Below are 15,660 nucleotides of genomic sequence, written 5' to 3'. Positions count from 1 at the left end.
GAAAAGTGAGATAACAAGGCACCCTCCAGCGTGCAGGGGAGAGTAGTTGTGACTTAGTCTTCTCAGGGCCTGATTTTCAGAGGTGCTGAGCACCTGCAGAGCCAGGGGAAATCCCTGGGAGTGTGTGTTCAGGACCTCTGAGGCGCAAATCCAGCCTGCATGGGTGGTTCCCTCAGCTTTCTGGCTGTTACCAGCTCACCCCAGGGGGCTGGCTGTTTAGTTACCACAGCCGGCTGTTGGCTACAGGCATGGCAATTGCTGTCCTTAAGACAATTGACAAGAATATCCCCAGGAGTTTTTGGTGCCAAAGGCTGACCTCACGCTCACCGTGTTCGAAGCTGGTGGTGCGGGGGCCTGTTTGTGTATTTCCACTGCTGATGATTTAGCTAAGCCAGGGTTTTGTAGGACCTGTGAAACGTCAGCCTGGTGTTCCCTGCGCTGGCTGTTTGACCATGTTAGGTATTCCTAGAGCTCTGCGGACGTGCTAGAGGATGTGGGGGAATAAAAGGCGGGGACGAGTAAGCAAGCGGAGCTTCTTAAGCACCCACACAAAGAAAAAGCAGCAATTCAAGCCAAAAAGGGCCATTGTCCAATTCTGCTTCGTTCAAAACAGAGGGCGGGGGGGAAAATCAAAATTCAGAATGCTATTTTTCCAGCGTCTGAGTGTTTGCACAATGAGGAGTAAATATGTTTTAAATGCCTTAAGTACCTTTTAAAGATATCAATGCCCTGCTTTTACTGGACAATCACGTGGCTGCAAAAATCAGTCTCTTCTGTTTGTCCAGCAGGAGTGAGGACTCGGGTTTTCATCAATCCATAGATTTTAAAGCCAGCAGGGAGCTCTGTGATCATCTAGTCTGACCTGTATAAGACAGGCCATTGGACTTCCCTGACTTACTTCCTGTTTGAAATAACAGATCTGTTAGAAAAACATCCGGTCCCCGCTTTTTGGTAGAACTCACTCAAAGCTTTTGCTGCTGTTTGTCTTGTGTTTTTGTGCATGCTCAAGACAGAAAATCCAGGCTGAACTAGTCAGAATTTAACATTAAAAAAAAAAAACCCTCAGGAAACTGCAATAGTCACAATTTTTCTTTTTAATTTTGACACAAAAATAAAAGTACAAAACAGGCTAATTTGATTTCCTCGCTGTTTGCAAGGCGTTTTACAAAAGCACTTGGTTTTTCTTGTGCAAGATTTATTGAAAGGCTGGGTAATTCCAACTATGTTACCGGTACCTGCTGTCCAATTTAGCCTTCTGGGGAGCGGGGGGGTAACATTACAGGATGTTTGTAACACCCTTCTCTAGGACACAGTAGGAAACCGTAGCTGAGGTACCATTAAGTCACGGGGGGTGAAGCAGAGAACATGCAAAGGCCTGAGAGGAAGGGCGACGTGTGGTCACTATCTGTGGCTGAATGAAAGCTGTTCCTAGGGGGAGATACTTTGGAGGTCTCCCCAGCTCACTGCATGCATCGCCTGGTGGGCTGGGGCTAGCGGCTGTTTACAAGTTACCTAATTAAGACCAATGGCTTTGTGTTCAGTACAAATGGCAGCTTTGGGCTAGCCGCTGGCTCTGTTCACCTTGGCGGCAGTTGGCTCTGATCGGGAGGGAGCTGCCGACCCAGTTCCTGTGGTGGGGCTTGTTTTCTCTTCTGCGTGGCGGTCTAACTGATGATCTGCCGGGGTCGCCCGTAGCCTGTCATGCCAGCCTGCGAGGCCCCCTTGTTGCTGCCCATCTGTAAGCCGATCACACTCTTCCCTTCTTTCAGCTGGCTGTCCGAGAAATCCCGTTTGTGCTCCTGCGCTTTCCTGGAGAGGGGGAGAGAGACTTTTTTCCAGGGCCCTGCTGTCGCGGGCAGCCCCTCCCAAAGGGAGTGCTCCGGCTGGCGGACGGGGAAAGGTGTCTGCTCCGGCTGGCGGACGGGGAAAGGTGTCTGCTCCTGGGACGGGGGACGGGGGAGAGTGATGGGGGGAATTTCAGCAGAAGCAGAGACACTGCAGGGTCCTGCCCTGGATAACTGCTGGTTTGACCAGCGGTGCACACAGCCGCTGGCTGCTCCCTGCCACGCAGGGGACTCTGTGCGGAGAGCCAGGCAGCATGGGACCCAGTCGGAGGGGCCCCCTACAAATCTGCTCCCTGCAGCAGGAGACGCTGAGGCCAGGCTCGGGGGGAGCTCTGCTGCCGCTTACTTCATGAACCAGGAGGGGTCTCCGTGGTAGTGTCCATCGCCCTTCGTGACCGCCAGACTCCCCAGAGCCATCACGGTTCTCTGCACAGCTGCGATGTCCTTGCCTGCGGGAGGAAGCGGGGTCACACGTGACGACAGGAAAGCTCTGTGCACGTGTGAGGTGGAACGCGACACCCGTACGGCGCGCTGTCCTCAACGCGCCAAGCTGGGTGGGCATCGCTTAGCAGCTGAGGTGAACAGAGGTGAAGGCCAACCCTGGGGTGGGACTGGAAGCCCAGACCCCCTCTCAGCTGGCTCCCCAGTGCCACGAGCCCTGACACGTCCTTGCACCACCTCTCCTGTGGCACGCCCAGCAGCATGAAACACCTCAGTGCTCCAGCTCCCTGCCCCCAGAGCTCTGCGCCAAAGCAGCCGGGGCAGGCCGGGCCCCCATGACCGGCTGTAGCCCGTCTAGTTGCTCTCTTGCATTTTGCTGTAGAACACGCCTACGACGAGGCAAACCTGTCACCTGCTGGCAACTGGAAAAGTGCGTTAGCCCTCTGCCAGGGCTAGTTGGCCCTATGCAGTAAGACACAGCCATGACAGCAGGGCCTGTCCTATTTAGAATCCCAGTTGCTGCGCGGGGACGCCTCAGCCCCAGGAATGGGCTTAGGGAGGCATCCCAAATATTATTCCCTGTTCCCTCGGCTGTCCCCATCTCTCTCTGTCTCCATCTGATGCCTCTTGATTTATACTTAGAGTGGGAGCTCCTGGGCCAGGGCCCCGCCTTTTGTTCCATGCATGCGTACAGCGCCTAGCGCATTGGGGCCCTGGTTGGTGACTGGGGCTCTGAGGTGCTCCAGTAATACAGATTATTAACTAGTAATGCAGGCCTCGATCTGCCCATCACCCCCTGGCCCCGACCCGCACCTTCAAACAGGTCGACTGTCTGGAAGATGTCTGTTTTCACAACACCATAGTCCTCCGCTGCCTTCAGGAACTGGGCCACCTGCTCCATCTGCTTGAAGACCATGGTGGGAGGGGGTTTGGGGATTTTCACCGGCTTGGAGCCTTCTGGGTACAGGCTGTTGATCAGCTCACTCAGGACCTGCGGGCGAAGGAGAGCGCAGGCTCAGCAAAGCTCTCACGGTCGCAGGGGGCACTGCCCGCCCGCCTCCCTCGGACTCGGGAGGGGGGCAGCAAACTCTCCACCCCAGCATTAAATGGCAGAGTGCAAAGGGGGGACAACAAAGAGCACAGCCCCAGCCAGGCGCCAGGGGAGGGGCGAACAAGCCGCACTTACTATGCCGTTCTTCAGCCAGACCTGGAACCCTAGTCTGCCCCGGTCAGGGCGTCCCACGCCAGCCCCGCACTGCGCCACAATCCACTCCACCAGGCGGTCTTCCAGTTCATCGTCATACTTCTTCTCAATCTTGGACTGGACATCCCTGCTCAGCCCGTAGGAGGGCCCCTTGTTTGCCATGTCTGCCGGTGGAATGCGCCTGGGGGTGGGAAACAAGTTGTGTGAACGCTCCCGCGGGCAAAGGAAAGCCAGGCTGGTCTGCTGGCTAGCCCCTGCCCGCTGAGCACAGCCCCTCGCTGGCAGCTGAGACAAGGGGGAATCACACGTCATAAGCCAGGTGCTGTCCACATCTCCTGGACGGGTCCCAGCTCAGAGCTGGGCGACACAACGGAGCCTAAGCTTTCTTCACCCTCCCCAGCACCGCCCAAGCTGCCTCGTGGGGCACGGCTAGAGTCTGCCCCTGGCACATCGTGCAGTAATGAGGGGCTCCGGCCCTTGTGGGCACCTGCCGTCCCATGCACTGTTGCGGGAACGTCCCCCCCTTCCAGCGGCGCGTCTAACGTCGCGGTGGGAAAGGCTCCTGTAGGCAAGGAGCCCTGGGAAGACATTGCAGGCGGCTTTAGCCCTCTTTAATCCAACGCCGCAGCAGGAAGGGAGGAGGTGGCAGCGCCCTGTTACCAGCCCGCTCTCCGCAGAGCGCCAGCACGTGCTCCACGGCTTGCAGTCTGGGAGCCTGTGCGCTCAGGCCATTCCCACTGGCACCCGCATGGCGCGCTCGCCTAGCGCAAGCTGCAGCGGGTCAGAGTGCTTTGGAGTGCGAAGGGACCCAGAGAAGAGGTGGGATTTGTACTGAATGCAGCCTGTGGAGCGAGTTAGCAAGCAGGGGGGCCCAGGCCAGGATCAGATCTGCTACACACTGCACTGAGGGGTTCCACTGCATTTTGCTTTGCAAAATCTCCCAAAAGCTTTTAAAAATCAATCCGATTCCCGCCATCTATGTCCGCCCTGCTTCAGCCACTGGTCCTGTGCGCTCCAGTGCACTGAGCGTGAGCAGCTGCAGAGACTGCACCCTGTGCAATGTTACACTGCACGACTCTGGTTTGGGCTGGTACTGATCACGGCCCCGTGCTGAAACACAACCAAACTGCTTATCCCGTCCCGGCGTGGGGAAGGGGACGCGTTGCAGAGGGAGCCTGCCCTGCACTCACCCTGCAGCTGCAGGGCTGGCTGGGCTCAGGCCCCGCTCTGTGCATTACAATTGGGGTCACAGCACTGCTCAGGTTTGGCCTGGTCCCCAATGGCAGGGGGAGGAGAGCGGTGAGTGAGTTGCACTGCGACCCCACGGGCCGGGTTGCAATGCATGGCGCGGCCATACACCAAGCCCAGGATCCTGTCTGGCAGGGGCCGGTGCCAGAAGCTTCAGAGAGAAAGAGCAGATCGGGCGATTCTTTTGTGATCCATTCCCTGCCGTCCAGGCCCAGCATCTGGCAGTCAGAGCATGGGGCTGCGTCTCTGACCTCCAAGAACTTCTCATTCTCCTTGGAACCCAGTTATACTCGTAACTGCTTTGGGGGTCACTTCCCCATGCCGCTGCCTCCCCGCACCTCCCCCCGACGGGGCGAGGGATAGGCGGCTAACACTAGCCCAGCACATGCATGTCAGCCAGGTGCCATGCCATGGCTGCTCTGCTGGCCTCGGGGGTCGCCCTCCTCCCCTCCAGGCTCTGCAAGAGCCCCTGCCCCCTTGCAGTTGTATCTGTCTCTGCCAGCCTCCCACCCGACAGGCTGGAGCAGCCCCTTCGGAGGGGGGTGGGGGGCCCATCCCAGGCTCTGCAAGAACAACCCGACTCCCGACCCTGAGGAGATGGGAGTCAGGTTAAAACCAGCGGCTGGTCCTCCGTAGGGCCAGTGGCTGGATTTCAGAGCTGCCCCTTCCCCCGCATGTCTGTCTTGCCAGACGGGCTGCAGCCCCAGGCGGGGCTCGCACCCAGCTCAGAGGGAACTCGGGATCTGCTGCTGCCATCCTGAGATGCTGCAGCAATGCTCCGCGTCAGCACCAGGCACGACGGCGTCCACAGGCAGCACAGGCGGCCGCGGGCGGCTTTGCCCTGTGACTGGGCAGCAATTCCATAGCTACCCGGAGACAAGCAGCACCAGGAGCATGGGCCCTGCTCTCAGCTCCCTGCGCCCTGGGGTGGGGTGCTGCGCTCGGACAGCGCGTTTGTGGACAGGACCAACGGGCAGCAGTGAATGGAGAGCATTCCTGCCACGCCCGGCCCCCATTCCCAGCGAGCACAGCCCCAGCTCCGGCCGAGATCCCGGGGCAGGGCAGCGATTGGCAGGCAGGCTGCGACCTCGTGAAACGAATGCACCGGGCCGCGCGGCCCCGCCAGCGGGATCCGTGCCGATTACCATGTAAGGACATCCCACGGGCCAGCCTGTGCGCGTGCGAGGGGGCGTGAGGGAGGGGCTCCGCCAGCTGGGAAGGTGGCTGAGCTGGCTGCCACGAGGATGCTCCGTGCCTGACCCCCCCGGAGACGGAGGAGCCTTAGCCAGTCCTGGGCGGCCAGGCCACTCCCCTGCTCCACCAGCCTGTGCATTGCCCAGTCCTGGTCTACGCAGGCCCAGCAGTGGGGCTTCCACAAGTTCACAGCCCCCGATCTCAGCTGCAGGGAGCAATCGCTGGCTCCTGCGGAGAGCCCGGGGCAGGGCTGCCATGCAGACCTCACAGGGGAGGACACTCCCAGCTGCACCCCCTTAACAAAGCCAGGCCTGGCCAGGCAAGCTGGGAGAGCAGAGCTCCCCCGGCCACGTCCGCAGTGCAGGCTCTCATCTCCCTGGAGCAGGGCTGACACGTGGGCTGTGAGCAGAAGCCACAGGCCAGCACCATTGGCACGGGCGGCTGAGAGGCGCCGGCGCTCAGCGCTGGGCCAGGCACAGAGTACAGGTGCGGGCCCCCGCTCAGCCAGACGGACTCTTTGCAGCGCTCAGCCACGCACTCCTGCTCTCCCCGGACACCGCTCAGCCCCTGGCAGAGGACAGGCCCCTCGGGAGGGGATGCCGCTGAGGTTCCATACGGCGGGCGCGGAGACGCAGAGACTCCGGCAGTCAGTGCAGCACACGGCCCGTCACCCAGGGTTCACAGTCCCTCTGCAGCAGGCTGCCCGCAGGGGTGGGGGGACTCCACCCGTTTTACCCAAAGCAGCAGGGGTCAAGCCTACAAGGGGGGACAAAGGCCAAGGGAAGCCAGACTCTGTTGCTGGGGAGTCGCCAAACTGAAGTGAGAAGAGGGTGGAGCTGAGCCGCCGTGTGGCCTGGGGCGTGAGTGCCAGACGGGATGTCCCCAAGAGCCCTAGCTACTTTAAAGCAAAGCCGTGCCCTGGGGCCCCCCAGCCACCGCCTGTGTCGGCACCCCACACCAGCCAGGCACTGGCCGGCACAGGCCCCCTAGGATTTGGCAGGTCCCAGCCAGACGGGCCGGGCTGGAGCCAGGCCTCCCTAGCACAGCTTTTGCACGCTCTCGCTCTCTCTTCGTGACTCAGCACGGCCAACCCCGAACCTTCCCAGCCCAGGAGTCGGGGCTCAGCCATCCGGAGCTGTTTGTTTGAAACAGCGCACGCGAGGCTGGCGCTCTGCATTTTGCTTTCTGACCCCTTCGGACACTGTCAGCTCAATGGCTCACGCGTTCCTTGGCAGGCACGATGCTGCACAAGTTCGCTTCGCGCCTGGGGCCACGGCCCCAGCCGCATGGAAAACACCCGCCAGCGCGAGCTGTGCAGCACAGTGGCTGTCAATCTGCTCTGGGGCTGGAGAGTGTGCGGCAGGGCCCATGGCGGGTGGAGCTGCGGAGCAGGAGGGCTTGGGCCGACTGAAGCAGGAATTTGTCTGAGACGCTGCCGTCAGGGGCCAGGCGAGTAGGTAACGGGCCCTTCTGGGCTAAGCTTCCAGGCAGCGTGTTTGGAAGGCAGAAACCTGCAGTACGGACCGGGGCCAGTCCTCCCCATGCGACTTGTCCAGCCTCGGTGGAGACGCGCCAGGGACGGATTTATCCCGCTGATCTCCACCCTGCCAGAGCCTGGGCATGCTCCCAGCCGCCCCCTGGCAGCAGTGCAGCTGCAGCAGCGTCGCTGAGCGCCGTGGGCCCTGCTGTGAGGCTGTGGAGCTGTGGGGGGCTGTGGAGCTGTGGGGGGCACGGCAGCAGGAGGGTGGGGCTTTCCGAAGCTCTCAGGGTTGGCTTAACTCTGCCCCCATGGGAGCCGCTGGCCAAACTCCTGTTGGCTGCCATGGAGCTGAGTTAGGCCAGGTCTGAGCACCCTCCAAAACCCACCCACAGCAAGGCTCCAACGGGCAGGTCAAGGGGCTCCCTTCCTCCCCAGGGAATTCCTGCTGCGAGGGGCACAAGAAAGCCTCAGACTGACCCTGTCAGTAACTAAACCTGCTCAGCCCCAGTCGCACAGCCCGCTATGCCCCCAACTGCAGCTCTTCTATTCGAACTCCACAGCAGCCCTGGGCAAAGCCCTGGCACAGAGAGAGGGGCACATCCACCGGCCACTGGAACTTCCCCAGGCTGCTCTCTGACCCGCTGTGACTGCTGGGGCTCGAGCGCCCCGGGGGGCATGGAAAAGTGCTACCTCCCCCACAGGAGAGCCAGCGAGGAGACGGACCCGCCCAGCCCAGACAGGGGCAGCCCTTCAGTTAAGCAATAGCTAGACCTGAGCTGTGGGTATGCGAGGATCCCGCTACCCCTGCCTGGCGAGGGGACGCAGCCCCAGAACCTGTCCATCAAAGCCCAGCACTCACTGCTTCAGGAAGCTACTTATGGCCTGCCAAGGAGAAACCCAGCACTTTACCAACCCACCAGCGCCCCAGCCTGGCTGGGCGCCAGCCTAGGAACCTCTCCGCTGCTCCAGCGGGCAGGCACCTCCGCCCCAACGGTTCACCTGCAGCCTGAACACCCGAAAGCTGCCCTGCACTTTAAACCCTGTCCAAGTACAGTTCCAGACCAGCCATTTGCAGCAGGTCTGCAGGCTCCGGCTGCTTGTTGGAACAAGTGGGATTTGCCCTGGGGGGGGCGGACGTTTCCTGTTGGCCCCCGGCACAGGGAGAGTTCCAGACGGGGCCTGTCTCGTCCCGGGCCAGGCCAGAGGGCAGTGCATGGGCCCGATCCCTCCCATCGGGGGCTGCACGGCACAGACGCCATGGCTAGTGCCCGCGGCAGACACAGGCAGGTTTTATAGGCAATCTGGTTACCCCTGGGGCCACTGCACCCAGTGACAGCTCATCTCCCTGGCCGTGTGGGCCGGATTCTGCAGGGAGCAGAGCTGAGGAATGCAGCCAGTGCCTCTGCAGGCTCTTGGGAATCAGCGGCCCCCCAGGATGGAACCAGCCCCACAACCAACCTCTGGTCAGGAGACCAAAACTAGCACGAGACGCTTCAGGCCACCGTGCCTCCGCTGCCCCCACCTCACCAAAGCCTGGCTGGAAAGGCCGGGGCCGGACCGGCCCTTTCCAGGAATTCCTGGGCTGGGCTCCCTGCAGCCCCGGGCGAACCCCCGCCCCCAGGCTGAGCATTTCACGAAGCCGCACCAGTGGGGCTGCTCACAGTGACCCGGCTTGTGCGGGGCCTGGTTCACGGCGCAGCGGCGGGAAAGGTGCCGGATTGTTTCCATGCAGCTGTGCGCAAACTGCCGTTCCTGACACTGCTGCTCTGCGGGATGCTTCTCAGTGGTGCAAACGACTGCGTCACAAGAGGGCGCCCCGCACCCTCCCGACTGGGGGTGCTCCTGCAGTGGGGCCATGGGCTGACCCCGCCGCCGTGTGGGGCTCAGGGACCCCTTTGCTAATGAACGGGTCAGCAGCCACTGCAGGCACGCTGGCTAGTTTCTTGAGGTCACGCTGTCAAGTTTTTGCCTCTTTGCCCGCCAAGGCCCCGTGTGTGGCGCTGGGGCCTGTGGCGCTAAGGGCTGAGCTCCCCACCCTACAGCGTCTGGGCGAGGCGCCGTGACACGCGTTACGCACAGCCGGATGGAACGGGACTCGGACAGCAGCCGAGAGCTTGCAAGCACCGTAATCCCGGCGGGATCTCTGAACACCGCCCTGTGCATCGTTTCTACCACCGTCAGCCTCAGAAAACCCTTCCAGCCCAGGCAGGATCCAGGGCACCTGTTTCATTTGTCAGAGTCCATTTACTGCTGCAGATTCCCATAGCCGCCTACTGCCCCCTCCCCTGCCTGGCTAACACACACAGCCTGCTAGGCCAGCACAGCGTGGGACCAACCCGCCCAGCTGGGCCGGGCTGACTTCACACACAGCTCCATCGCCAGCTGGGGCCAGGCTGCCTGCCTGTGAAGGGCAGTGGGAGATGCAGAAATCAGTTTAGCTTTTAAACAAGAAACAGGGGGGGGGGCGGAGGACAGGAAACGTCTTCCTTTCCCTTGCAAGCGAGACCTGAGCTCCTGGCGAGAACTGCGCGCTCCTGTCCTGCAGAAGCCCCCAGCTCTTGGAAAGCACGGAGCAGAGCCGCTGGCGGGGTGGGCACACGGCCCTCCTGCACAGAGGCAATGTACCCTCCATCACCCCCCCGCCCCGGTTCTGCCACCTTTTGGTCTCTGGCTGGGACGCTGCTCAGCACAGAGAGGGGGCCAGTCCTGGAACAGCCTCCGCCTGCCCTGCCAGTGTTAGCGGACCTGGGGTCTGGGAAGGGCGAAGGGAAAGAATTCAGCAGCCTCGCAGCGCAAACCCCAGGAACCCACAGAGAAACCGAAGGCCCCTCTTCCAGGCTTTACACGTGAGAGCTTGGAAATCCTGCCATGCCGCGTCTGTCACCTGCCAGGCTGGCCTCGCAGGTGTCACCGGCCTCCCACCCTGCTGACTCTGCCTGCGTTCCCCTTTGCCCTGCTCCCCGCCCAGCCGCCCCGCTCCAGGCTCAGAGCTGGAGACTCTTGGAGGCACTTACAAGAAGATGCTCGTGGGAGGAGGCTCTGCCTGGGCGTCTGGGATCTGCTGCAGACTGGGAGGCTGGCCCGAGTGCTAAAAGGCCAGTGCTGAGGACAATGATGTCACCCTCCTGCTGGCCCCACCCCACCAGCCCCTCTCCGCCCCTCCATTTAGGAAGCCAGGCCTCTCATCACAGCAATGACTCGGTGCCCAGGACCATATTTGGGGAAAGACTCGGAAAAACAGTGACTAAAGAGTGCGGAAAACATTCCCCAAATGCCTGAGAGCGAGTGGTTTTCTGGGCCGGGACAAAGCAGGGTCCCGGGGTCTGATGAAGTAACTCCTTTTATAGACAGAAGCTCACCAGGGCTCCTGGTGAATGCGCAGGGAGGCGTTCGCCCCTGACTTCATCGCTGGTTTTCCCATGTGCTCGCATTTCCCAGCATTGGCAGGGGGTCTGAGCAGGAGGCAGGCTGCTGCAGGGCGGATAGGGGCGAAGCTACCTCCCAAACTGAGCCAGCCGGAGGGTGGCCGCAGGCCGTGGGCGAGCGTGGCTGGCTTGTCAGCACGTCACAGCCATTGATTTGTACAGCTAAATCGTCCCTACTCCGATCAACAGCATCCCCTCAATAACCCCGCTCATCTCCCCCCGCATCCACTCCCCCGGCAGCCTCTGATTTCGGGGGCCTTCATGGCTGGGCAGAGCTCCCCTGCGGGAGCCACCGTCTCAGCTGCAGCAGGGAAGCCGGCGCCTCCACCCCGGGACTTAGCTAGGGCTGGGGGTGCTTCCCCCGTGCGGTGGGGCACATCAGCCGCCGCACTCTGCGGGCAGGAGAGAGGCAGCGGGTCGTACCTCGCCTTAACGCGAGACGCCGGTGGTAGCAGCATAACCCCAGCGGCTCCCCTCCCGCCGACGGCTAGGACCGCCCTGCTGAGCCTGGCCGGCCTGCAGGTGCCCCTGGCTTTTAGCCGTGTCTGCAGGGCTTTGCCCAGTGCCAAGGGCCCTGGTTCTGGCTGTGCTTGTCCGGCACGGGATGCAGGCTTCATCCTTCTGCCACCCGGTGCCCGGCGCAGCCCAGCTCCCCGGGAGTCAAGCAAAGACCCTGGGCCGGAGTCTCGTTGCTGAGCCCCTGCAGCAAAGCGCATGTAAACACCCTGCTCCGCGCTGCCCCCCTCGAGCCAGGGCCAGGGAGGCCCGTTGGCTGCCCAGCCATGGTCTAACCCACCCTGCCCGGAGCGAAGGCGATGGCGCCGAGCTAGCGGAGGGAGGGCTCTGGCGGGGGCTGGTTTTCGGGTAGCCCCGGTGCTGCCCTGTGGGTGTGAGAGAGGCTCTGTCTGAGGTGAGGCTGTGACTCTCCGTCAGGCGGCGCGGGGGGGGGGGGGGGGGGGGGGGCAGACCCCCCCCTCCACACCTCAGTTTCCACTGCTGGGGCGCTTAGAGGTTAACAGGACAAGGCACATGGCTATGCAGACTTTGGGGTCGAAGTCACCCCCCTGCAGCCGGGGACGCCTGCCCTGGGGGGGCCCTGCAGGGACAAGCTCTGTCCTGCTCACGCTGCAGCTCGGCTTGGAAGCGACTTTCAGCAGCACAGCGGGTCCCGTGGAGTGCGAGCGACCTCCCATGGATGGCACAGCTGCGGCAGACTGGCTGCTGCGTTCCCCCGCTGGAGGCCCAGGGCGGCCTGGCCCCGGCCCCGGGCATTGCCACGCAAGTGTGGCTAGGGAGGTGCACCCGCCGTCTCCTCTGAGCTGGAGTGCGCTGGTGACCATTTTAAATAAACTGCTAGCAGCCGGGCACGGTGGGCTCATGCATTTGCCCTCCCACACATGCAGCGAATCTGCCAGGCCTCATCTCGCCCCAGGGTGATACGTGGGTGTCCACAGCACAAATTACAGGAGGGGGGACAGCTGCCTGGCCCTGCTAGCGAGGCCCAGCGCTGGACGAGCCGTGGTTGTTGCAATACCGCTGGGAGGGCTGTGTGGGGAGAGCCCAGCCCTCACGCAGGCGCTGCTGGTCAGGATGGAGGGGCCATAACAGAGCTGGTCTGTATTTTACGGCTTTGTTTTGTATTGTAACCAGTTGTTCCCACCACTCTGTGGTTTCTAGCAGACTCTCACTTCTTTCTTAAATAAACCTCCCCTGGTTCAGCCCAAGTGCTGTGCGGTGACGGGAAGGGGGGCTTCAGTTACAACTGGGGCGCACGGCTCTTTGGGAGCAGAGGCTGTGGGATTCCTGTGAGCAGCCGGTGTCAGGGGCTGGATATCACAGCAGGCTGGGGTGCACCGCTTGTTACCCTGGCAGGCACAGACAGGGCTGGCGTAGGCAGAGGAGAGCGCACGAGCGGCTGACAGGCCGGTGGGGTCAGGGAGCGGATGCCCAGCTACACCAGGAACACTCCTTGGTGGAGTAATGCAGCGACGCTCAGTCCTGAGCGCAGGCAGGCCCATCACACCCACCGATGGGGATGAAGGCCCGCGGGGAGCTGCCGCTCCTCTCCCCGGATCCCCCTCGGACAGAGGCAAAGGGCTGACACAGGGATTTTTATTTTATCACCCCCCAGACCACACGACCATCCCAGCCTGCGTGAGCCTGAGCAGCACAGTCTGCTGGACGGATGGCTCAGCATCTCCCGCCACCCCCCACGCCAGCGCATCCTCCCCAGGCGTGGGAGCAGACACCGGCTCCGTGCTGGGGGCAGACCCCAGGGGTCCCAGGAAGTGCTGGGCATTACTTGGGAGATGACTCACTAGTGCCGCAGGGCAGCACGGGGGCCAGGAGCCCAGTCTGTCAGCTGAGCATTGCTTATTCCATGGCATGGCCCCGCCCAGAGACCTCCCCTGAGCTCAGGCCCCCATCGTGCCAGGTGCTGCACCGCCAGAGGAAGGGCAGGCCCTGCTGCACGGCACTGACAGTCTAGCTGGACAAGTCGGACAGCGAGGAAGATTTCACATGGGGGAACTGGAGTTCCTGAGAGACCCCCCCCTCTCGCCCAAGACATGCCCGGCCTCTGTGGCAAAGCTGGACAGTGACCCTACATCTCCTGGTGTCAAGCCACACACCTGTCCTGACACACGAACGGAAGCCGTAACAACGGGGCTTGTTAAAGACCCCAGCCTAGCTCTTTGCACAGGAGTGGGGACGCTGCCCCCAGCCTCCTGGCCAGATTCCACGCCAGCTCCTGCATATTGCCTCCCTACAGCCCCCTGCAGGTTTCGCATTCGTTACCACCTTCTCCCTGACCCCTGCTGTGACGGTGCTGCGGGTTGTCAGAGCTCCCGTTGGTGCAGCCCAGAGCTGGCTGCATTTCCCTGCTACACAAAGCGATGCCCGAGTAGCTAGCTCCCCGGCTGTATCTGAACTCAAGGTGTTGTGTGTTGTAGTTATGTGCCTCGCTCTATACCTAGAACTACAATTAACTCTGGTTTCTCCTTCACCAAACCCTGACTTTTGTATTGCCTTTCTTCCTGCGTTACAAACACGCCTCCCTCCCCAGAGTGCCAGGCAGGGCCGGCACAGACCAACAGAAGCAGGCCCAGGAGGGTTGTTTTGTAAGAGCTGCTCCGTGCCGGTTGGCTGATGGGGAAGGGGGGCCAGGTGTGGAGGTTTATGGCCAGCAGGTGAGTGAGCAAAGGAGGCTGGTGCAGGGAGTGCACTGGCGGGGCTCTGGGAGCAGGTGTGTAAGGGGCCAGGGGTGGCGCTCAGTGGCTAAGGCAGTGGGTGTGTGACTGGCTGAGGGCGGGCGGGGCGGTGCACAGGCTGTGAGGGGATCTGGGGCTGGTACTGGGGGTGGAGAGGTGTGGCTGGGGTGCGTGGCGACTCAGTGGGAGTGTGGTAGGAGTGTAGACATGGGCCGTAAATAATAATCTGCCTTTGCCCTGCCCATGTCTCACGCTCCCAGCGCTCTGTGCGGGGCTGTCACCCCATGCCCTGTTCCAGCTGTGGCCCAGGCGGGGCAGGGATGCCTGCGCTAAGGCTGCAGCAGAGCCAGCCATTGGCCTTTCTCACTGACATTCAGCTTTTCTTCCGCAAGCAGCCGGGGAGACCCTCTGCTCTCCAGCCTGCTCCGTACAGGTGCCCGGGGCGCGTCCGGGCAGCAGGGCTGGCTCATGGCATCCAACCGGCCAGCTTCGGTCTCTAGCAACCCAGCCGCTCCAGACAGCCCCAAGTGCCGGGGCCCCGTCTCCAGTTGTCCTGCCGCCAGAGCCCCCACGGGCGGGGCGGGGAAAGGGTACACTTTACTGGGGCCTGGGGGGCCTGGCCCAGCCTGCAACCCCCCTGGGTATGTGTGTGGGAGGGGGCCCGCATTCCAAGTTTGTACTGGGCCTGCAAAAATGATGCTGGGGCCCTGCCTGCGGCCATGCGTCTGGGGCAGGCCATGGGGGCTGGGCCTGTGCGCAGGGGTGAAAGAGCCTGTCCAGGTTCTCTGCCTGCAGGCTGTGCGGCCAACGTGTGGGGCGTGAGCACATGCAGGGCTGGGCGTCGCTACGCCCTCGCGGTGGGACAGACGCTCCGGCGCTCTGGCCGTTTGCCCCCGCCGTTCCCGGTGAGCGTGTCTGGTATCAGCCTGCCACGCCGCTGGCATCACTGCCCTCCCAAGGCAGGTGTGAGAGCCTGGGTCACCACAGGCAGCAGGGAGTCCAGCTCCAGGGTGCTCCTGGCTCTGAAGCCGCTAGCCACAATAGCTGGGATCAGCCCGTCTGCTCCCCCTGTGCTCCTCGTCTCCCTGCCGCTCCCCCAGGCCCGAGCCCAGACCAAGCAGCCTCTGGACTGTGGTTCCCCTGCAAGGGGGTCCAGGCTTGGCACTGGCCCTGCCGTGTGGGGGGCGAGCCCGTGTGCTCTGGTCAGGGGCGGGCAGCTGCTGGGGTGGCTTAGATAAGGTAGCAGGTAGTTTGCTCTGGGCTGGTCACACAGAGAGGTGCTGGGCTGATGTTAGCTGGGAGTCGCCCTGGGGAGCCCCACGGGAGCACACAGCTGATGCAGGGGGAAGCACACAGCTCCGGTGCCCAGGTTCTCAGTTAAGGGAGAGTGTGCACACGTCTGTGAGCGTGCGGCACGTCCATGCCCCTGGTGGGGGGCCTGTGCACAGCTGTGCAAGTGCCGGGGGAGAAGGAAGTGCGGCAGGGGCTGGCCTCTGCTGCTGTGGCCAGGCCTCAGGCTCTCTGCCCAGGGGGCTGCAGAATGAAGCTGATGACGGAGGCGCCGTGATGCAGCAGGTGTAGTGGCTGGAGCCCCCTGCGCTATAACCCATGGACA

At 62.3% G+C, this 15,660-nt stretch overlaps 1 protein-coding gene across 1 annotated transcript; it reads right to left on the bottom strand.

Annotated features, from left to right (window-relative positions):
- Positions 1-1,076: 1,076 nt before the first annotated feature.
- Positions 1,077-10,538, bottom strand: TAGLN (transgelin). Its single transcript, XM_067566172.1, has 5 exons — positions 10,426-10,538; positions 3,472-3,670; positions 3,099-3,276; positions 2,191-2,293; positions 1,077-1,809 (listed from the first exon to the last, which is right to left on the bottom strand). The coding sequence occupies exons 2-5, from the start codon at positions 3,649-3,651 to the stop codon at positions 1,665-1,667; spliced, it is 606 nt and encodes a 201-aa protein (XP_067422273.1). The 5' UTR covers positions 3,652-3,670; positions 10,426-10,538; the 3' UTR covers positions 1,077-1,664.
- Between the last annotated feature and the right edge of the window lie 5,122 nt (positions 10,539-15,660).

The sequence above is a fragment of the Emydura macquarii genome, unplaced genomic scaffold, assembly GCF_026122565.2.
Source record: "Emydura macquarii macquarii isolate MOO-44397 ecotype Brisbane River unplaced genomic scaffold, CSIRO-AGI_Emac_v2 contig_312, whole genome shotgun sequence".
NCBI lineage: Eukaryota > Metazoa > Chordata > Testudines > Chelidae > Emydura > Emydura macquarii.
Note: the sequence above shows the minus strand (reverse complement) of the source record. Positions and strands in the feature narration are given on the sequence as shown.